The sequence below is a fragment of the Fringilla coelebs genome, assembly GCF_963513975.1.
Source record: "Fringilla coelebs genome assembly, chromosome: 1".
Classification (NCBI taxonomy): Eukaryota; Metazoa; Chordata; class Aves; order Passeriformes; family Fringillidae; genus Fringilla; species Fringilla coelebs.
Genome location: NC_140028.1, coordinates 127491494 through 127511638, shown reverse-complemented (window position 1 = coordinate 127511638; position 20145 = coordinate 127491494). Strand labels below are relative to the sequence as shown.

At 41.2% G+C, this 20145-nt stretch overlaps 2 protein-coding genes across 10 annotated transcripts in view; one reads left to right on the top strand and one right to left on the bottom strand.

The window, feature by feature from the left end:
* The window catches only part of GLCCI1 (glucocorticoid induced 1), a 53551-nt gene extending 50294 nt beyond the window's left edge, over positions 1–3257 (top strand). For 2 of the 3 annotated variants that reach the window (XM_084223336.1, XM_084223335.1), the window contains exon 8: positions 483–3257. In XM_084223336.1, the coding sequence (XP_084079462.1) occupies positions 483–831 (349 nt within the window). In that variant the 3' untranslated portion in view covers positions 832–3257. The remainder of the gene's footprint in view (positions 1–482) is intronic. The other variant, XM_084223337.1, reaches the window with a different exon arrangement.
* Positions 3258–14380: 11123 nt separating this feature from the next.
* Positions 14381–20145, bottom strand: part of ICA1 (islet cell autoantigen 1) — a 66077-nt gene continuing 60312 nt past the window's right edge. For 5 of the 7 annotated variants that reach the window (XM_084226116.1, XM_084226115.1, XM_084226118.1 and 2 more), the window contains 2 exons: positions 17016–17111; positions 14381–15305 (listed from right to left, as the gene is read on the bottom strand). In XM_084226116.1, coding sequence (XP_084082242.1) covers positions 15184–15305; positions 17016–17111 — 218 coding nt within the window. In that variant the 3' untranslated portion in view covers positions 14381–15183. The remainder of the gene's footprint in view (positions 15306–17015; positions 17112–20145) is intronic. The other 2 variants (XM_084226117.1, XM_084226119.1) reach the window with 2 other exon arrangements.

The window sequence follows — 20145 nt, the reverse complement described above, 5'->3', positions numbered from 1 at the left end:
AAGGAGGGGATGTTTCTTGCTCTAGCAGCATTCGTTGCCTTCTGGGTGGTAAAGGGAGCAATGTTGGATTGTGGAAAAAGCCTCCAGACAAAGTATGGAATATGGGAAATGAGAGGTCTGTTTTGTGGAGGTCCTCAAAGGAATTTAAAACGACTAAATGTGTTGTTGCTGCATCGCTTATCAAAGAAGAATTTGTGCCATTCTAAATTAATCATGGCATTTTTCCATGTGCATATGTACCGCAGATTTTTCGTGCTGGAAGTTGCATGTTTGTCCAGTAATTACCAAGTCATTTTTTGTGATGGTACTATTTTTAATGCTGTGGATCAGTTAGCTGACTGCCAATATGGAAGATGTTTGCCCCTCTGTCCAATTAATCCCATTCCTTGTCATTCACATTTTAGCAATGTATAGAACCACAAAGTTCATGACGTGAAGAGCATCTCAGCTGGCCAGATATATAATCTTTTTTCTCGTTGTAGGTCTCGTCAGCCTGTCTCAGCCCCTCTCTTTTCATGCCCTGACAAAAACAAGGTTAATTTCATCCCAACCGGATCAGCTTTCTGTCCTGTAAAACTTCTGGGCCCCCTCCTTCCCGCTTCAGACCTGACGCTGAAGAACTCTCCAAACTCTGGTCAAAGCACAGGTTTGAGCACCCTGACTGTTGAGCAGCTTTCGTCTCGGGTCTCTTTCTCATCTCTGTCAGATGACACCAGCACAATGGACTCCCCAGAGACCCCGGTACCGCAGCCGTGCCAGCAGCAGCAGCCGCTCCTGCAGGAGATTCAGACTGAAGAGCATTCCTCTCCTCAGAGCTACGTGTTGATCTAGAGCAAGGTGGAGCAGGCCTCTGCCCCAGACAAGGAGTGAGGAGATCCCAGTTCAGATACATCTGCATGAGGTGGCAACCTTTCAGAACACCACGGAATACTTAGCAGCATTCAAAAAAAATATCTCAACACTGTTCTTGGCAGGGACAGAATCCATATTTGGCATTTTTTGTGAGAAAGCAGTAATGCCTGCAGAATCCATATTACATGAAATGTTTTAAGTGGAGACTATGCATTTCATAGTACGTTTGACCAGATTAGTACTGTGTCCTGTGTTCTGTTTCAAATTCTACAGTATAAATAAGCTCTCTCTATATATAAAAAAAATGTTGCCTGTCTGAATAGAAAATGTCTTGCTGTGTTGTGTCCTATGGAAAATACTGTACTTCAGGATTATGTTTACAATTGATCCAGGTGTTTATGTTTCTAACTTCTGTAATACACACAATGCAAAAAAAAAAAAAAAAATGGCCACAGCAGTTGCACAGTGCCCACCCTATGGCCTAGCTTCAGGTACTTCTCTTGAAGTGTAAACTCAGGTAACTTGGAATGTATATCATATTGGAATATAAAATATTTTACAGCTACAAAGCTAAAGAGGGAACATCACTCTTTTGCCTTTCCTTGTTTTATGCATTATATTTCCTCATTACATTCCACTTTCTTGGAATAAGTGCATTCAGATCCAGGTGAATGATGACCCTGGACATGGGTGAACATGAGGAGAACCAGCAAATTTGTGATGTGTATCACTTTGTCATGTGCTTACAAGTAAAACAACTGTTGCATTTACTGTCATTTCAATAGATGTAAAATTGTGGCATTTAAAGGTTTCAGGTGTTGCTCAGTTAATGACTGTTAAACTGTTGCAAATAAAGTGTTCAGTACTAGGCTGTACATGAGAAACATTCCACATTGTGTGTGAGAGGATTTTGAAAGACAAGAATGTTTTTGTTAAAGGACAGAAATTCTTTTAGGTTTCACAGGGGGGTGATTGGGGATTTCCTCTCATGGTTTTTGTTGGCAGTTAAGGATGTGAAATGCTACTGTTACCGTCTAAAAGTCAAATTAATGTTTAGTTTCTCTTTTGGAAATGTTCATTCATTTGCTGGTTGGAAATAGGTTTTCAGATTTTGTTGAGCAGTGTTAGATGAGCGGTGTTTTATTTATGTAGTGAGTAATTGTGTTTGGATGAAAGTCCAGAAGTAGCAAGTGGGTGTTCTAAGAGGGGTGGGGAAAACAATAGTTTTAAGTTCATGTTACTTAAAGCTTCTCCCATAACTTTCAGTTACTTAAGCTGTGTGTGTAAAAGTGTGTTTTCCCCCCTCCTTAAGTGTAAATAAAAGAAAAATCCATGTAAAATAATCCTGGTTTTGCAGGCTGGACACTGTCTCAAAATAGTACATGGCAAGATTGGGTTTGTGACACTCTTCTGTTGTACTAGAAAAAGAGGAGCATTGCTTTCAGAGATAATTTCCTGTGATACCAAGAGGACCCCAAAGGCAAAATAAACTTGATGTTCTTGCTCCATTGCTTTCAGCTTGGTGGAACTGCGTGTATGCCGTCTGTTCCTAAGAGAATAAGGTTCACCATTTCCAGGAATTGAAGAGATTAGTAGCCTGCAGCTACTAGGAGCATTGAAACATGCTCTTTTATGTTTTTTTCTGCTTTTGAAGAGATTGGAGGGGGATGAGAGTGAGCCACCAGAAACTACTCACTAGATACGTGCTTTTTTTGGAGATAAAGCATTGCTTCCTTTTTATTACTGAGTTTTTGTTAACGCTGTCTTACAAGGTGGAATTCACAGCCTATAAAACATCCACTGTTTTTTGACTCCCCTTGCAGAAAACGCAGAAGGAGAGAGGTCTGTCTCTAACCATTTTCATGTGAAAAAGCTTATTGAAACACAGCAGCCATCTTTAACCCTACTAATCTCAGGCCTAGGTGAAAACACTATATATTTTATAGACTGAAGATAAAGGGGAGGTAATACTCGTGATGTAAGTATCGATTCCTTTTAATATTTTTCTTTCTAGACTAACATTGCAGTATGATGACCTTTTTATCCTCTGGCATGTCCAGATAAGAAATTGTAGTCTCAGTTATTGGTGTTAGGTTACCAGGGGATATGATGAGTGGTTTTTAGATCAGTGCTGAACTCTGTACAATATTTGCAATGCCATTACATGTTCTTTATATTTTTTTCCATGAGAAACTAAATATTAATTAAAATGCACATTTGTTCTTAGCAGAATTGAAGGTTTTGAACCAAATGTGTTAAAGCTAATGCTTTGCCATGTAAATTTCCCAGCAGTTGTTTATCTCAATTGTATTCTACATCCAGCTGTAGAAATTTGTCAAATATTGTTTAAAGTTTTGTACATAGTTGTACTGTTATTTCTAGCCACTGTGCTGAACAGTATTCAAATTATCACACAATATTGCTTTACACAAGGAAGTGTGTGGCTTTTGTTTTGTATTTTTTTTCGGTATAGAAGTTCCTGTGTCTTATTTAAATAAAAATTATAGTAAAAAAAAAAAAAAAAGTGGTGGGGACAACACACAAAAGCAGTGGTTCATTTATTTGCTTTGGAAACTGTGCATGAAACACCATAGAAGGAGATTAAATTTTAATATTGTTCCAAATTTACATCTAGAATAATGCCAACCATGTATGACTAGTGTGCTATGTCTTCTAGAACAAGATCTTTTATCTATTGATTTTTGCATAATGCTGTACTCAGGAGTGGGGAAAACCCCTTCAAATAGCTGAATGTTTAAATATAGTTTAAATGGCATACTGTATTTCAACATAGCACAGGAAAAAAATCAGTTAAGACTTATTTGAAACTGCGTATCTGCTGCTGTGTTTGTGGTATGGCTAATTTCAAGTTATCTGTTGAAAATTATGAAAGCCATTAGATGTTTCACTATGTGAAACTAAACTCCTAAAGGATGTGGTATAAATCTACTGACAGTCTTGGTTTCATGTTGTTTTGTATGACTCAAATGATTGTCATTTGACTTGCAGAATAATTCTTTCCAGATGGGGGTGGGGGGGAAGGAGGAGGAAAGAAGGATAATATTTAAATACATGTAAATCCCCCAAAGTTAGTGTTTACTGAAGAGTACTATAGCAATAACCATCAAGAATGGATTAATGCTTATTTGTCATCAGTCAGTGGAAATTTTAAGTTCTCAGCATCCTAAAGATTACAAGGTTTCTATGTGAGTGTGTTAAAAACATTAACTGGAACTTAACTAAAATCCAGGGCCAGAAGCTGGACTTCATTGACCCTTGTGGGTCCCTTCCAACACAGGATATTCTATGCTTCTGTGATCCCACCCACCCATGGGAATGCTTGCTGTCCTTCAGTCAGAAATGGCTTCATTTCAGCCCTTTCATCATCAGCTTGAAGGGGTTCCTAGCAGTAACTTTGTGACCGTCCTGTCCCCTGAATGGATTTGGCTGCAGCAGTTTCAGGCTTTGAGCGGGAGGGTGTTTTCCCAGGAAATACTTTGACAAAAGCCTGCAGAGATGTGATGCAGTTTGTGTCACAGGGAGCTTTTCAGCATCCCCATGAACCCAGGCCTTGCCTGGTCAGTCACATTTTGGATTTTTTTCCACACGAGCCACACTTGGCTGTGTGTAACTCACTGCCTCTGTCTTCCCCAAAGCCAAAACAAGGAGTCTGAAAAGCTCTGAGAGTAGGGAGCTAATGAAAAAGTTTTGCCTTGAGTCCCTGTTTTGTGAATAAAAGATCTTAGCTTGAGCGTATATGTTTCTAGTAATTTGTGGCTGTGGAAGTGAATGCCTCAGAGACTGGAGGTCTGTGTAAGGAGAGCCCTTGGCTGTGTATGCTGGGGTAGGGGACAACAAGTAAGTGACCTGCTTCTTTTAGGAAACAGGGTGCTGTCTGGGAAGTGTTTCTGGCTTCCTGACAAATTTGCTCTTGGGAAGGGCCAGGTACTGGCACAAGGATAGTCTCAGAATCTCCACAGTATACAAGTGTAAGGAGTAAAACGAACAAGAGAAATTGTGATGTCAGCCAACATCTCTAATTTATTCAGTTGTAAGCAAACACCATGGAGGCTTAGCAAAACCAGCTCCTCCTAGCCTGGCCTTCCTCCAGGGTACTGGATTGGGACCTTCAGACATTATTTGAGGTACAAGCCAAGCAGTTTGGAGATGACTGATAACTAGTAGAACTTTACATCAATTACTGTTGTAAAACAGCCTGCCTTGCTGTGCAAAATACAGCCATGAAAACACAGATTTGAGGCAGCTCAGCTGGGAGGAAATAGCCAAAGTTCCTACTGTGTATGTCCAGAACCTAAATGCAAGGGAAAAGTGAATTAAAGCTGGGAAAGCGCACGCATTACACGTACAGTCATCCATACTTGGTACTTGGCTGAAGGAAGTTGTTTGATGAAAGATTGACATGCAGTTAAAATATGTGTATCTTGTTTCTGTTTGCATTAGTGTAAACAGTCCTGGAAAGCTCTAGTTTGGGAGAGACTGTAAAAGGCTCAGGAAAGAGCTATAGGAATGAAGTACTGGAAAAACTAGAAAGCGGCTGTGTAAGAGGAGCTCAACACGATTAACTTGATGGTTGAAGAGTGACTTAATTTCAGTTAGTAAATACCTACACATAGGAAATACTGACTAATGAGCTTTAAGTTTAGCAGTAAGAAAATGAAGGTAGACGAATTCATACTAAAAATGTGGATTTGTTTTAGCACTAAGTATAATTAATTACTGGGTGAACATGCAAGGAAAGATTTTTGTTTCAAGTATTGGTATGTTTAAAAAGATGATTTTACAAAGGATGTGTTCAAATATAGTTTTTATAAGCCTTACCAACTTGTGATTATTTGGGGCATTTTACATTTCAATTGATGGTTTAGAGGTGAAATTTTTTAACTACCCTAGGAATTCTTGCTTCACTAAAGAAGCACATGCTGCAATATTTTCAGCTAGGGTGTTAACGCATCTTTTAAACTGTCTGGAATGGGGTTTTGAGGGTAACTTTTGGCTTCTGGGAATTTTTGGTGTGCCAAACATGAATGAGGTCTTCAGTAAAGTAGAGGTAGTTGAGTAGCTTTATTAGTTCTTTTGATTTTGGCACCTCCTCTATAGTGCTGTAATTATGGAGAGGTGGTAAGAAACTGGAGAGTAGGAGTTGTCTTTTTGGAGGGCAATAGGTGCCAGAAATAATGTGTCACTCAAGTGGGGCTGAGAGGAGATAAGGGAGTTTCCTCAGTAAGGGCCACATTGGAAGTGAGTGAGCATGTAAGTTAAACTGCAAATTCAGTTGATGACAAGAAAGAAGAGCAATTAGATGAAGCTGGATAGAGAGCTGACCCCATTTTTAAGAATAGGAAATTTTATCTGAGGTTGTAAGAAGTTCTGATGGGAAATTTTTAGGCTGCCTTGATCTGTAGCCTGGAAAGCTCAGAGGTAGAGGAGCTGGAAGCCTGGGAGAAGAGAAGATTGTCTAATCTCTTGCCCCCATTGAATTAGAGACTGAGCTTCATAACAAAGAACAATTAGGCTAATAACTGCCTGTAGAAAAGTAAGGGGGGGTGTGTGTGAGATTTATTTTTGTGTATGTGCACAGCAAAGTGTGTGTGGTTAAATTTTTCAGTGCTTTGTGCAGCTGTTGGTTGAAAATAGGGTTTGCTCAGGGCAGTAGCAATACCTATGGTAATCTATTTCTTGTACCTTTGTCTTTAATTTTTACTTCTCCAAATAAGTAGTAAGTTAGTTGCATCATCTAAATCCAAGACTGCCAGGTGTAAGTCATGTTAACTAAAACTGGGTGCCCAACTGCTTTCTGCAGGTGAGATCTGAGTGCTCTTGGGATTTTTATGGACAGAGGTTCTTTCTCCAAGGAGAAGAAAGCTGAAAGAAACTAGACTTCCTGTTCAAGTTTGTTGCCAAAATCTGGGTGATGCAGTTACTGGGTGATTCTGAGTTTTATTTGGATAAGAATTTCTAGTTGTACCCTATCTTTGTGATGCAGAGGTTTCTCAGAGAGTAGCAGCTTCCCTTTCCATAAGGTTGGTACTATCCTTGGGCTCGTTACATAAGGAAGTAAGAACTCATTCTGGTGAAAGATTTAGAAAGGCTGTTGCCTTTGGAAACTAAATACTGTTATTAGGAAATGGGAGGTGGCGGGGAGAAGTGTTTAAATCTGCTTTTGTGATTCCTTTGGATTCTAGTTCACATCCTGAGAATGCTGAGATCCATTCATTTTGAGGTCAGTTGCTGAAAATGCAGGAAGCTTCAGATGTACCTTTCCATCTCCGTGACAGCACAGAGATGGTACCACACTACCTGCTTTCACTGCATGGTTGTATTTTGGATGGGGCATGTAGGTGTATTTTAAGGATTGTCACTTCATTCAGGGGCTCTTGTTCATTAAATGAATTTGGGTACAATGGTGGATCTGGCTTTGGTTCTAGTGGAGAATTCCAAGGAGATAGTTTAAACACTTTCTGAATTGAGTACCTAAGAAATCTCTTCTAAGGGAGGATTTTCTGGTTTTCCTCTTCTGCAAGGGAATACTAAACCTTTGGGGGTAGGAGAGTGATGAAGATGGGGGGAGTAGGTCTTGCACGTTCTAAACAATGGGAAAGCAAAGGCAGCCTAGGCCCCTGGTTTGGAGGGCAACCTTGTATATCTGCATTGGTATGTACAGGATGTTCCTTGGGTTAGGAACACAGCAGATGCCTTAATACTCCAGAGGAGTATTAGCCTGGATAAATGTCATTTGTTCTATAAATCAGGGCATCTGTAGATTGGTATCTGTCCCTTTGGTTGCATCCTGGCTGAAAGGCTTTGAATGCTGCTCTGTATCATAACTTGCCTTTGTATTCAGTAAGTGAGAAAATGTACCTCCAGGCTGGACAAGAAGCTGGTACCTCTGTCAGGCTCAGGGACTTCATGGCACTGGCTCTGTCCTGTGGGTGCGGGTCTGCCAGAGCAGGAGCTGTTGTCCATCTCAGCCTTCCCCATTGTGGAAGTTTCTGTTTCCCACTGTGGTATGTACAGGCTCTGCTGGCCCCTCCTGCATGGGATTTTCATTTCCACCATCTCTGGTGACTGGGAGATGTTGTCTCCTTGTTGCAAACTAGAGGGAAAACCTGCAAACCTGGACTCCTGCAGCTGTTGGGAGTTCTTGCAGCACGGTGGTGGTGTTGTACACTGGGACAGGAACATGATCACCTGAGTCATGGTAAAACTGGCCCCAAGCTACTTGATGCTATCATAGGTCAGGTGTTTGGGTATTTTTTTTTTCTGATAGGCCCTGGTGCAGAAACTTAAGCACCTTGGTAGAGATTTTGAGATTGCTGATGGTGTATATATTGGATTAATCTTCCCTGAAGAAAGACAGTGAAATTTGGCAGTTGGCCCCTGCAGAAAAGAACTTGGTTTGTATTGGTGCTGCTACACAACAGGACTTACTTTGGGCCTGTAAAAGCATTTTCTTGTATCTTGAAACACTTACCTTTTTTCACTTGGATAACAACCACTAAAGAAAACAACATTACATACATCAACCTCAATTAAGCCCTGCATTAAGTACTTCACATGTTTATGGGGAACAGAAAGGGAACCCAAACCACTTATAGACAAGCTGCACTATTCATTAAAAACCACCCCAGGACAAACAGTTCAATCTGTTCCTCCAAATCTCAAGCAGGAAAATTACCATTATGGATTTTTAGTGTTTTTCAATTGCATTTAATATTTGCTAACAGGATGGGCTGATAAAATGGATGGGGGCAAGAGAGGGGCTGTAAAGCAGTGTCAGTGCAGCCCTTCTTCCTGAATGCCTGTTTGCTTTTTAATCTTATTTCCTTTAATACTTTGTTTCAGCAACATTCCCATGGCTTAAACTGCAAGCAGTGAGATGGACCTGCACACTCTGAGGCTTTGAAGCACAGCAGTAGTAACTTATGAACATTGCAAAGGCTGGTGAAGTCAAGAGGTCTCCTGCCTCCAAGGAGACCTGGGTCACTTGCCTTAAAAATGAAAGCAAAAGCTGCAAAGAGCTCAGTGCTGCAGGGGGGGAGGAAAGGTTGAGAATTAACAAAAGCAAGATTTTGTTCAAGTAAGGTGTTTTGTAATCATTCCCCCACATGAAGAGCAGCAATAACTGCGAGTATCTTGCCTGTGAGTTTGGCTGTGGTTTGGTGACAAGTAGAGGTGACCACAGGTCTTGCCTGAGGGCTGTGGTGGTGCTGCTGGTATCTCCCCACTGTGCAGCCTCACACCCCTCTGTGGCCTCTGCTGCTTCAAACAGTGGGGTTTTTTTGGGGGGGGGGGGGGGTGGGGGAGGGTAGCAAGTTTTCAGCCAGATCAGTGCCATTGCAGACTTTTCCATCTGGAAATGACCTGCCAGGGCAGTGGTGGCCCACGTTTAGATGGGTTTGGGATGCTCACAGCCCCGGGCCCTGGGCAGGCTTCTGTGACTTCCAGAGCACAGACTGGCTCTTGGGGGAAGAGCCTTGAATTACTCCTGTGCCTTGGGCTCTTGCAAGCATGGCTGCTGACTCCAAATCCAGGGAAAACCTTGCAGAAAAGGCTGGATCAGCCCAAGACCCAGCTGAACTGCAGATCAGAAAAGTCCCCCATGGGGCTTGTCTCATGTTTTGTGTTGTCTTCTAAAAATCTTTCTGAAAATGAAACTCAGTGAGGGCTGCTCTCTGCTGTCAGGCTCTGGTGTTCTGAAGCTCTGGTACTCAAGTTCAAGGCAGAGATGGTCATGGGAGCACCACACAGACTGCCAAAACAGTCCAGAAAAATCAGCAGCTGTAACATAGGAGTTTGGGCTTTTTCCTTGTCGCATCCTGCTCCTGTTGCACTCAGCATGCTTGTTTCCTGCAGCCAGCTGTTATCCACCCACCTAGATGGAGACAGGGTTGGATGACTTAATTGTGTAGCACTTTTAAAGTTGTTTTTTACCTTGCTCCAGCCTATTGATGAAGCAATGGCTTCTAACACCTGTCCTCGGGCCTTTCCTACTGCCAGTATAGTTGTGGAAATCCAAAAAAAAAGAAGCGCCCCACAAAGTAAGCTTCTGGGACAGATGAAAGACTTTTGTTTAAAGAGAAGACTGGCTGTAACTTCTTTAACAGCTTAGGTAGGTCTGCTCTCTCTTCTAAAATTGCCTATCTACTTTTTTCCTAATTTTTTTGGGTATTCCCTATCCCAAAAAGGATTCTGACAGCAACCAGCATAAATAGCTGTCAGGTAGCGTCAGCCGGGCTTCCACCTCCAAGCTACAGCATGCTTCTCTTAATTTAAATGTAACTTTTTGCAAGCAGCTGAAACTTCAAACCCACCCTGGATTAATTACAAGGCTGGGCCCATCAAGCTTTTGCTGTGGTAGAACAGAGTTAGAAGTTGATGCAGCTGCTGGGAGCTGAACACTGCTGTCTGGCAAACAGCGGCTTCCTCGCTTGGTCACGGACTCGCAGAATGATTTGGATTGGCAGGGAGCTCTAAAGGTCCTCTAGTCCAATCCCTCTGCCATGGACATTTTTTTATGAGATGAAGTTTTTCATAGTCCCATTGAACCAGACCTTGAACATTTCCAGGGCTGGGGCTGGTCACTTTCCTGGCCAAACAGTACCACCACAAAAAATTTCTTATGTGCAATCTAAACCCTACACTCTTTCAGCTAAAAACCTGCCTCTTGTCCTCAGGCCCCAGTAACGTCTGGCTCAGTCTTTCTTACAAACTACTGAAAACAAAGTCCCACAGTAAAGTCTCCCCCCAGAGACTTCTGCATCCCAGGCTGAACAACCCCAGCTCTCTCAGCTTTCTCCACAGGACAGCTGCTCCAGCCCTGCTGAGTGGTTTCGTGGCCCTCCTGTGGACCCACTCTGGGAGGGAGAGCTCCTGTGCTGACAAGCATCTTGTCTGACTTGAAGGGAGGGCCATACTTCAGCTCAGGGTTTGTAATTAGTAAGGGAGGGGAAAAGCCAATTTTATGCTTGGGAGAGCACTGTTAATGAATGGCCAGGTACTGCTCTGACTGACTGCAAGGCCAGTGTGCCTTGGTGCTGGGGGCTGGCTGGGCACCCAAGGCAAGACTTGCTGGACCTGCAGGGCCTGTTTGGCCACGGTGCCCTTGTTCACTGTCCCAGGAGAGGCTCTGTGCCTGTGCACTGCCTGTGCACTGCGTGTGTGCTGCGCTGGGCTGAGCACAGCAGAGGCACGATGGCAGCCCCTGCAGCTCTGCTGTGCTTGGTTGGCCAGTGAGGTGCTAGATCATCTCAGCTGTTCTGCTGCTCAGCTGAGGCAAAGCCTCTGCTGCTTGGCTGTAGGCAAGCCTGGTGGTTGCTCTGCTTCCTGCCTCCCCCATATGGTGGCTTGTTTAAAAATAAGATACAAGGAGCAGAAGTTGTAAAAGTAAGCTAACCAGAGGGGGATTTGCAGTAAGTGCTTGGAAGGAAGCTTGAAGAAGTGAGGAGGGACCCAGTACTGGCAGCTGCACCTGCACCATGGTCATTCCTGCTGTTGCTCTGACATCTGAGCATCTTTGGGAACTGCACTGAGAGAAGACAGGATCTTCCAGTTGCCCTTCCTGTGTTCTGGGGCTATTTGACTCCACATACCCTCACCACCAGAACTGGAGAGTACACCCACCATTCACTCCTTGGTGCTGCTCATCCAGTCTCCCCTGGCACTCACAGTGGGATGTGACTGGAAGGAGTCAGCAGTTTACAAAGGCCCCAGGAAAAGGCAGCATGATGCCAGCACCCGGTAACGGTGTCAACTGTGCTTGGGGAAGGCCTGTGGCTGCTTGTGGCCAAGTGGTCCTGCTTCAAAGTACATCAGTGTCATGCTCATGCAATGTTGGATATGGAAACAGCAGAAAGGAACAAGGTAAGTCCTATTCTACTCTGTTGAAATAAATCATGGTCATTTCAAAAGGCCAGAAAAGTTACTTTACAAAGTTACTTGTTAGTTTTCTCTATGAGCTGTTCAATTGCCAAGGCTCACAGTCCAATTCCTCTGAAGCAGCTGCTCTGAGATTTGTAGAAACCTTGAATCATCAGAATCAATTACATCAAATTCAATAAACTTCACAATCAGGACAGTTAATCAATTGCCACTGTTTTCATCTGTCATAGGGGTTCTGCAGCTGTTTTTATTTTAAAACAATCCACTACTGAATCAGAATATGCAACTGGAATGAAGCATATTAAATCAAGATGAACATTATTTGTGTAGAAAATCAATCTGTAATTTTACCAGGATGATGAACTGCCCTGCTGTCCCAAGCCTGACAGCACAGCACAGCCCTCTCAGTGGCACTGGCCTGGGAGTGACTCCACAGCCCAGGCTGCTGACAAGCACGTGCCAGACACTTCTTTATTAGTAGGGAAGGGTTGTTTGTAGCTCTGTACTTTGCATTAACAACGTCTATTTGCAGGATGGTAGCCTTCTGCTCTGTTTTTCAACTTCACTAAATCTTTATGATGATAATGCACTGTACACAGCGATTTCAATTACTTTTCTTTAAGCAAAATCAGTTACATTTTAAATACCTCTGGCTTGTTTTTTTTTTTCATTTGAAAGTGTGAAAAAATTGCAAATTATTCAAAGCTTAGGTAATTTCAAAAATTGCATATTACAAGAAATCAATGCTTAATATGAACTAACTGGTAGTGCAGTTTGTGTGAGGAGAAGGGAAAAGAAAAAACCCTGCACCTGTGGTTTGCCTTGTGTGAAAGGGAAGATGATTCTGATGCTTTCCTACCTAAAAACAGGATAAGGATTTAGAACATCATTAGCTGAACCTCTGCAATGCTCTTAATTGTCTCAGTCAAGACAGGAGTTTGGTTTTTTTGTGCCTTGTTTTGGTTTTTTTTTTTTAATCCTGGAAGTCTAGAATCTGTGACCTAAAGAACAAACAAACATTTTTTGAGCCTTTAAGAACAGTTAATTGGCTATTTTGAACTCAATACAGCCTCCTCTCTGCTTTACACCTAACTGCTTCAGCTACTAAAAAATGCTGGAGTGGATTGTCCACAAGTGTTCTTTTAGAAACTATCCAGACAAATGTAATCCACAGTAAATTTAGCAACCACAGACTTGCTTAAAGTTGCAAGAATCTGCTTAATGATTTTGTGGTAACCCAGCTGGGCTGAAGAGCAGCCTGGTCTCCCTCGAGCTCCTGACACTAACATTTTTGGCATTGCAGATAATTACAGTTTGGGATGGAGAGGATTTCAGGCAAACAGTCTCTGTTATGAGTAGTACAAACTAGCACCCCTAAGTGTAAGTGCACCCCAGTGTAAGCCTTAGGTATTTCCCAGTTAACCCCCTTTGTAGATTATGTACTGCCAGAATTGCAGCCCAGAGTTGTGAATTCAGCCCCCTCTTAGTGCTCAAGAAAGTTACAGAGTGCAGAAAGGGCAGCTCACTGAACAAGGAGCAGCCAGTACCAAAGAGCAGCAAACACGATGGAGGGAACCAAGTTTTACCTTTAGAAAGAGTGCAGCACTGACATCAGATTCCAGGTCTTACATGCCTCAGGGCCCCAGCTGGGCTGGGGACTGTGCAAAGAGAAGATCAGACCATCTTTATCCATTAGATATGAAAATCCATTCCTAAGCATCTGAAGAACTTCTCTGGCAACAGCTAAAGTACTTGGACACTTCCAGGTTATGGGATGGGATGGGATAATGAACATGACAGTTTGAACAGGGATAAAGCTTGCTGAGGGTTGACCCTGATGAACTCTGGTCAGTCCAACCTCACATCCACTGCTTGCATGTGGCTTTTGAGATAGGAGGCACCAAAGCCACATTACTGCTGCTCAGTGCACACATCCAACAATGTTCTACTGCACTCAAGAAGAAGCTGGCTAATTCAATGAACTTGTACATTTATATAGTTATTTTCAGGTACTTAGTTGCCTACTAGACCATGAAACAGGGATTAAACTGAGTGTAGAGATAACTGGTTGTGAAATGCTTCACCAATGTAAAAGGAAAATCAAGCAAATGAAAAAAGGCTGAATATAATAAATCGCAAAGCGAGTCCTGTACAGAACATGGAGCCTGTGATCGTTACTGGCTAGTGACACATCCTCAGGGTGCACCAGGGGATGTCCACGCTGGACATATGGAAGAATTTCTCCACTGAAGGGGGGGGTCAGGCATTGGGATGGGCTGCCCAGGAAAGTGGTGGAGTGCCTGGAAGTGTTCAAAAGACAACCAGGCATAGCGCTGAATGCTGTGGTTTAGCTGGCAGGGGAACTGTTTGTTCCAAGGTTGGACTCAGTAGTCTTGGAGGCCATTTCCAAGCTTTATGATTCTATGAGCCTTTTCCCCTTTTGCAGGTAAGCAAAGGGACACCACATTGAGTTCAAATTTTCTCACTGTCCTTTCTTCTGCATTACTATTCAGAAACAGTGTTCAGTACTGTCTACAAACTGGTCATCTTTTATCTTCAGATGCTTGTTATGTATCAATCAACAGCACACCAGCATTCTAGTGGGAATAAAGTTGTGGTTTTTGTCAAAATCATTTTATTAAAGAGTTAATGTCACAACAAGCTTAAAGTAACACATGCTTCAGAAATAAACTGGATGAAAAATTCTCAGAACAGAAACAGAAATGGATTGAAGGCATGGCAAAGTATCCGTTCCAAGAAACTTCTGCAAACAAGTGCGAATTCTGTTGGTGCAATGGAGAAAAAACTCAGAAAAAGAAGCCTCCTGGGCATGACTTCTCTTTATGTTTATGTAGTGCAGTTTGTCAAATAAGTTAGATTGGAAAGGGCACAATTTCAATGGCTGCACAGACCCAAATTTACTTCTTCAATATTTAGCTCCAGCACAGGTTTTTCAACTGTGAGTACTAACAAAACAAATTTAGTTGACATCTTACATAGCAGTAATAGATATATTATATACATGATAGATGTTTGACTCATGCAGCCTCTTCAGTTACATGATTTTTTTTTTTTAATTTACTCAAGAAACATTATAAAAAAATAGGTTTGCAATTTGTATTTCACTCCGGTGTTAGCTCCACATCACCCCAGGCAAAGACAGTGTTTCAGCAGACAATCTAATTTGGCAAGAAATCTGCCCTAATTCCTAACCTCATTTTGTAAGTCCACATAGAAAATAAATGCGAACTCTTTATACAAAACAAGAGCAAATAACTGTACCTATAGAAAAGGGGATTAATTCCCTTTAGTTTTATTATCATGGCACATACTTTATAGTTTCACAACAGCATACTAATTTTCATTAAATTTTTTTAAACTCCAAAATAGTGTTGATGAAGGGAAGAATGTTAGTTACCAGAGGCAGTTGACTCATGCATTAAGCAATTCATGTTCTTTATCAGTTTTCCCAACAGCATCAGGATTGGATAACGGGTCAAGGTCAGCAAAGAGACTGAACCAAGCAGTCAAGTCTTTAGGATTCTTTGTAGATTCTGGAAAGAAAAAGAAAAAAAGAAAGAAATAAGAAATGCACAGACTTGTCAGCTATTTTAAAACAAAACTGACTGAATGTTTGACTGAGGTCAAACAAATGCCATGCTATTGTTTAATATTACCAAGGGCACTTCTGACAAGAAAATCAGAATGAGTGATTGCATTCTAAAACACTATCTTTGTCAGAATATAGAACTTTAGTAAGAATGAGTGTTTTACATGTCTGCTATGTATTTTATATGGCTCCTGCTAAGATAAGTACAGGAACACTTTAACTAGAAATAGAAACAATCTCACTCAGTCTAGCTTTGTTTCATGAAAGGTATTTGAGTGTGCCCCTGCATGCCTGCAAACAAGCAAAAGGAAAGTGAAGGCAAATTTTACTTTCAAGCTCTCTTAGAGGACTAAATTCCTTTGCCTAAATCCAATTCATGTGACTGTTCCGTCTCCCCTGTATGTAACCAACAAGGTCATTACTCATCTGGAATGAAGTTTTAATGGGAAGGCACTGGCTGGAGAGGGAAAGAGAGGGGTTGTATTTGATAGGCTGTCCCCAGTAGTTTAATTCTGATGGATATAGCCAAAATGTGAATAGGGAATATATCCAACAGCAGCTGGACTATTGCACCTCTGTGTCCACATTGATACATGTATTTCACAGAGGTCATCTGCCTGCTTTTATTCCAACTGGGCAGATGTTCAGGTTAAAGCAGTAACAACTTTGGCTGCTATGAAAAAGGTACATCTCCACTTGCCTTTTTTTTTTTTTTGTGTCCCTATGCCCAACATGTATTATACTGATAGTGAAGTAAGATATGCTCTTCTCTGAGAGAGATAATGGCACATGAAAGCTTTCTTTGCGACAAAGAGTTTACAGACAAAATAGGCTCTGCCTGGCATAGCACTCCTCTTGGTACCTCCCACTTTCAGAACCACAGATTCCCAAATAGCTGAAGGCCATTCCTTTTGCTGGTGCTGTGGCTGCATAATCACTCTAATTTCCAAAACAGTTTCCAAAACACCTTAACCTTCTTTTTGTTTTTTTCTGCTGAGCTGAAAAATCTCAGGGGAAGGAGCACATGTCACCCCCTTTCTTCTGTATCACCAAATGTGAATGCACAGAATTGGCTACATGCTGGTGACAGAATTCAACATAATTCTGGTTCACTTATCTAGAAAATCCTAGTCCAAAATCAGCAGGCCATTGTCTCAGTAGATGGCAGGACTATGCACTCTTGGCTCAGTTGCAACAATTGAATTAAGTTTTAAAAGATGATTACTGATATCATGTATGTTTATCGAAAAAAATTTGCAATTAGGGCTCTTCTGCCTTATCAGCAGCCTGTATTTTAGCCACAAATCTAAATCTTAGAGCTTAAAAACATTGTTTAGCTCAAAGTGCATGCAGATGCTATTCTGTGTGAGTCTAAATTAAAGTAGGTAAAAGAAACTGTAGCTACAATTCCTTTGTTACATAGTAAATTACTCTTTTGACATGCGATTAGCACTAAGCCTACCAAAAATATACATACACACACATATACACCTAATCAAGGTGAAACAGAGTACTCAGGGAGCACAAGACTGAGCTGTAGCTACTACAAAAATAAGTTTTGTTACCACAGTAACTGGGAAGACATGAGACACTATACAAGGTAAAAGAGCTAAAAGGAAAAGTCAAGTAACTGGAAAAAATCCATGATTATCACCTTTCACAGGCGTCTTGTCATCACTCACATTCAGGCTGTGTGGTTTCTGTGCTGGCTGTGGTATTGATGGTGGGCTCACACTGCTGGCTGCCCATCCTAAAATTCAGTAATACAGCGGCATTAGCATGAGGATTTACTTTGTTAGCTCCAACACCCCAATGTCTGGCAGCATCAGACAGAGGAGCAGAGGATTACAGTTATGGCCATTCCTATCTCTCCTTGTACACACAAAGTCAGCAGTCAGACCTGCATAGGAGCAACACCCTTTACAAGAGAGTATCTCTAGATCACTTGCATCATCTCCAGCTTCAGGCAACTATACTTTTTTCAAACCTTCTACTTGGCTAGAAAATATTTTTGTTTCTCTCACTGAATCAGTTAACACACAGTCACAGAAAAGCCAGTTCAGTAATCAAGTTGAACACAGCTGTAGGGAAAAGAATCACTTACATTTGGGTAGAAATACCACACATATTAAACATTTTTTCCAAGTCCAAAGACTTTCCTTTCATCCATTGTTCCAGACAAAACCTTATTTAGAGGCCCTAAATTTTTTAGTTAATTTTGAAGTAATTCTGGAAAAAAACCATAATTCATTGCAAAACACTGAAGAATTAAATTCAAAATTAATTACTTTAAGTTAACTTGAAACTACATTCTAATGGACTATTTCTTTTTTCTTTTTATTTGAAAGGAGATTCTCAGCAAGAAGAGAGCAACTATGCAGGAAAAAGTGAAGTAATTTTTTTGTTCTTACATGCATATTCTATATCCACAAAAGAGTAATGATAAATACAGTTAATAAGGCCAGATGAACAGGCTGGCAAAATGAATTAGGGGTAGTATACTGCAGAAACATATTAGAAAAAAAACCAATATTTTTGTCCCTTGCTTAAGATACTTAAATTCATGTGCTATATTACATTTAGAGGACTGGAGATAGTATTTCTAGTTTAATTAATTTATCCTTTAAGTTTGGCCTGGTCAATTATCCATCTAATTTAGCAGTATCACAAACAGGATACTCATCTATGCACCCAGCTACCATTTCCTTTTTCAGTCTCTTTTCTTCTACAAGTGCATGCTTTCACATCCTTTTTTACTCTTTTTGTCCTTCCCCCCCTTACTTTCTGCTCTTTTGGGAGCCCTTTCAGATACTGGCACCCAGCATCCTGACAGGTAATGCAACAACCACATCAGTCACATCAACCCTTTCTCTTTCAGTAGATTATTCTCATCACTCTCTGATCTTACCTTGCCTATAAAAAGTCTAAAGCCCAAGCTATGTTATAAAAGGAGGCAAGATCAGTTTTTCTGTAAAATCACATGAATTAGGAAGGAAATTTAAAGCCACAAACATCCTCTGTATCTATCTCTAAGGAAACTAACCAAAAACTTCTTCAAAATCTGGATGCAGACTGCTCACATGTATTTGCTCTAACAAAGGTGATAAAGGCTTGTGAGCCAGCTTCTGCCCTCTGAAAGTGAGGTCTTAAGAGTTTAATCTTTCAAATAAGCAAATCTGAATGGTAATATTGGAAAGCATGACATTAACCCTGCAGAATGACACACTTTTCCAGGCATTTTCTCTGCTTGTGTTACAAACAAGAATGGCAGAGGACATAACACACAACTACAGTAGACTGCAATGCTTTTGTGTGCTTGGAGATGCATTATGAGAAAGTGTTTGATATGGCAATGAATGACAACAGGTAAATTCAGCTGCTTAAACAAAGAGGGCCAAATCCTAATCTGACAGAAATGAATGGGAGCTCTGCCAGAAACTTTCTGTGCAAGTCCCAGTGACTTCAGCAAAATCAGGAACTGACTCCTGGCAACATCACTGATGTTCCTTTACACTGGTTTATTTGGCAGGTCAGGGAGCAAAACACCAGACAGTGAACTCCTTTGGAGCCCTCCCTCTTTTGGAGTCCCTGGACTAAGGCCTAGTAGGCAGCACATCTGTGAGAGATGCTGTGGCCTGGCTGTCATTTAATAAAATGCAGGTAGCTCACCCAGAAAACAAGAATCACCTAACAATAGCAACAAATAATCCAACCAAATACACTCCAGAAAATATGTGATGCTTTCATAACGAAATTACTGATTTATAAAGGTACCGGGAAAGACTGACACAGAATTTTTATGAAATGCTTTCATGAATTAAATTTTTAGTGAGCTACAGAGAACAACTCTATCTTTCAAAACCAAACCACAGCCTATCAGTTTGAAAGCAGTTGGTGGCCCTAAGCCTGTTTTGGTTTGCTAGGATGGCTTTGTTACGTGACCAGACAAAAGGTTGTTGCCAAGACAGCAAGGAAACCAAACAGCTTGCTGTTCAGCAAGCATCTTCACCAACACTGCAATGATTAAATTTAGAAAAGGAAATGGTGAGCTGTGCATTTTCTTATGAACTAGAATACATGCACATGTAGGGAAGATAAAGAAGAGCCCTGAGTGGTACAAATGTGTAAGTAAAATGAGGCCATAAACATCACGAAAAGAGAAAGCCAACGCTCCCTCTGAAGAAGTAGAAAGGCAACTGAACTACAGAGCTGTATCTGGAGGAGAATATAAAAGATATATTGGGAGCATGCTTTGTTTCTATTATATATACACACACACACACATTTATATGTATTTTAAAGCAGCACCTGGTAGCCCCATAGCAATTCAGAGTCCCATTGTGCTGGATCCTGCCTATAAATACAGCCAGAGAAAACTCTGAGCTGGGAATTCCTGACCGTAACAGTTTATAACCTGCATAGCATTGTGCCTGTTTTACAGATTAAGATCTGAGGCAGAGAGAAAACAAAGCCCCAAAGATTTATGAGCGTGCTTAACGTAAAATAAGTAAGTAATCCCACTGAAGTTAATAGAAAAGTTAATGTGCTTAAAGTTAAGCATGTGACTTTTAAGAATCTTTATGGTCTTAAGGCCAAATTCACACAGGAAGTATGCAACATTGAGGCTACAGTGTAGCACCTCACACTGAATAATTATTAAGCAATCCTACCAGTTAGGGAAATAAATGCAGGAGATGTATCCCAAGTCCTCAGTAAAAATATAATTCATATATTCTAATATTTCCAACTTGTATGTCTGGATATGCTTATACTTCAGTTAGTAT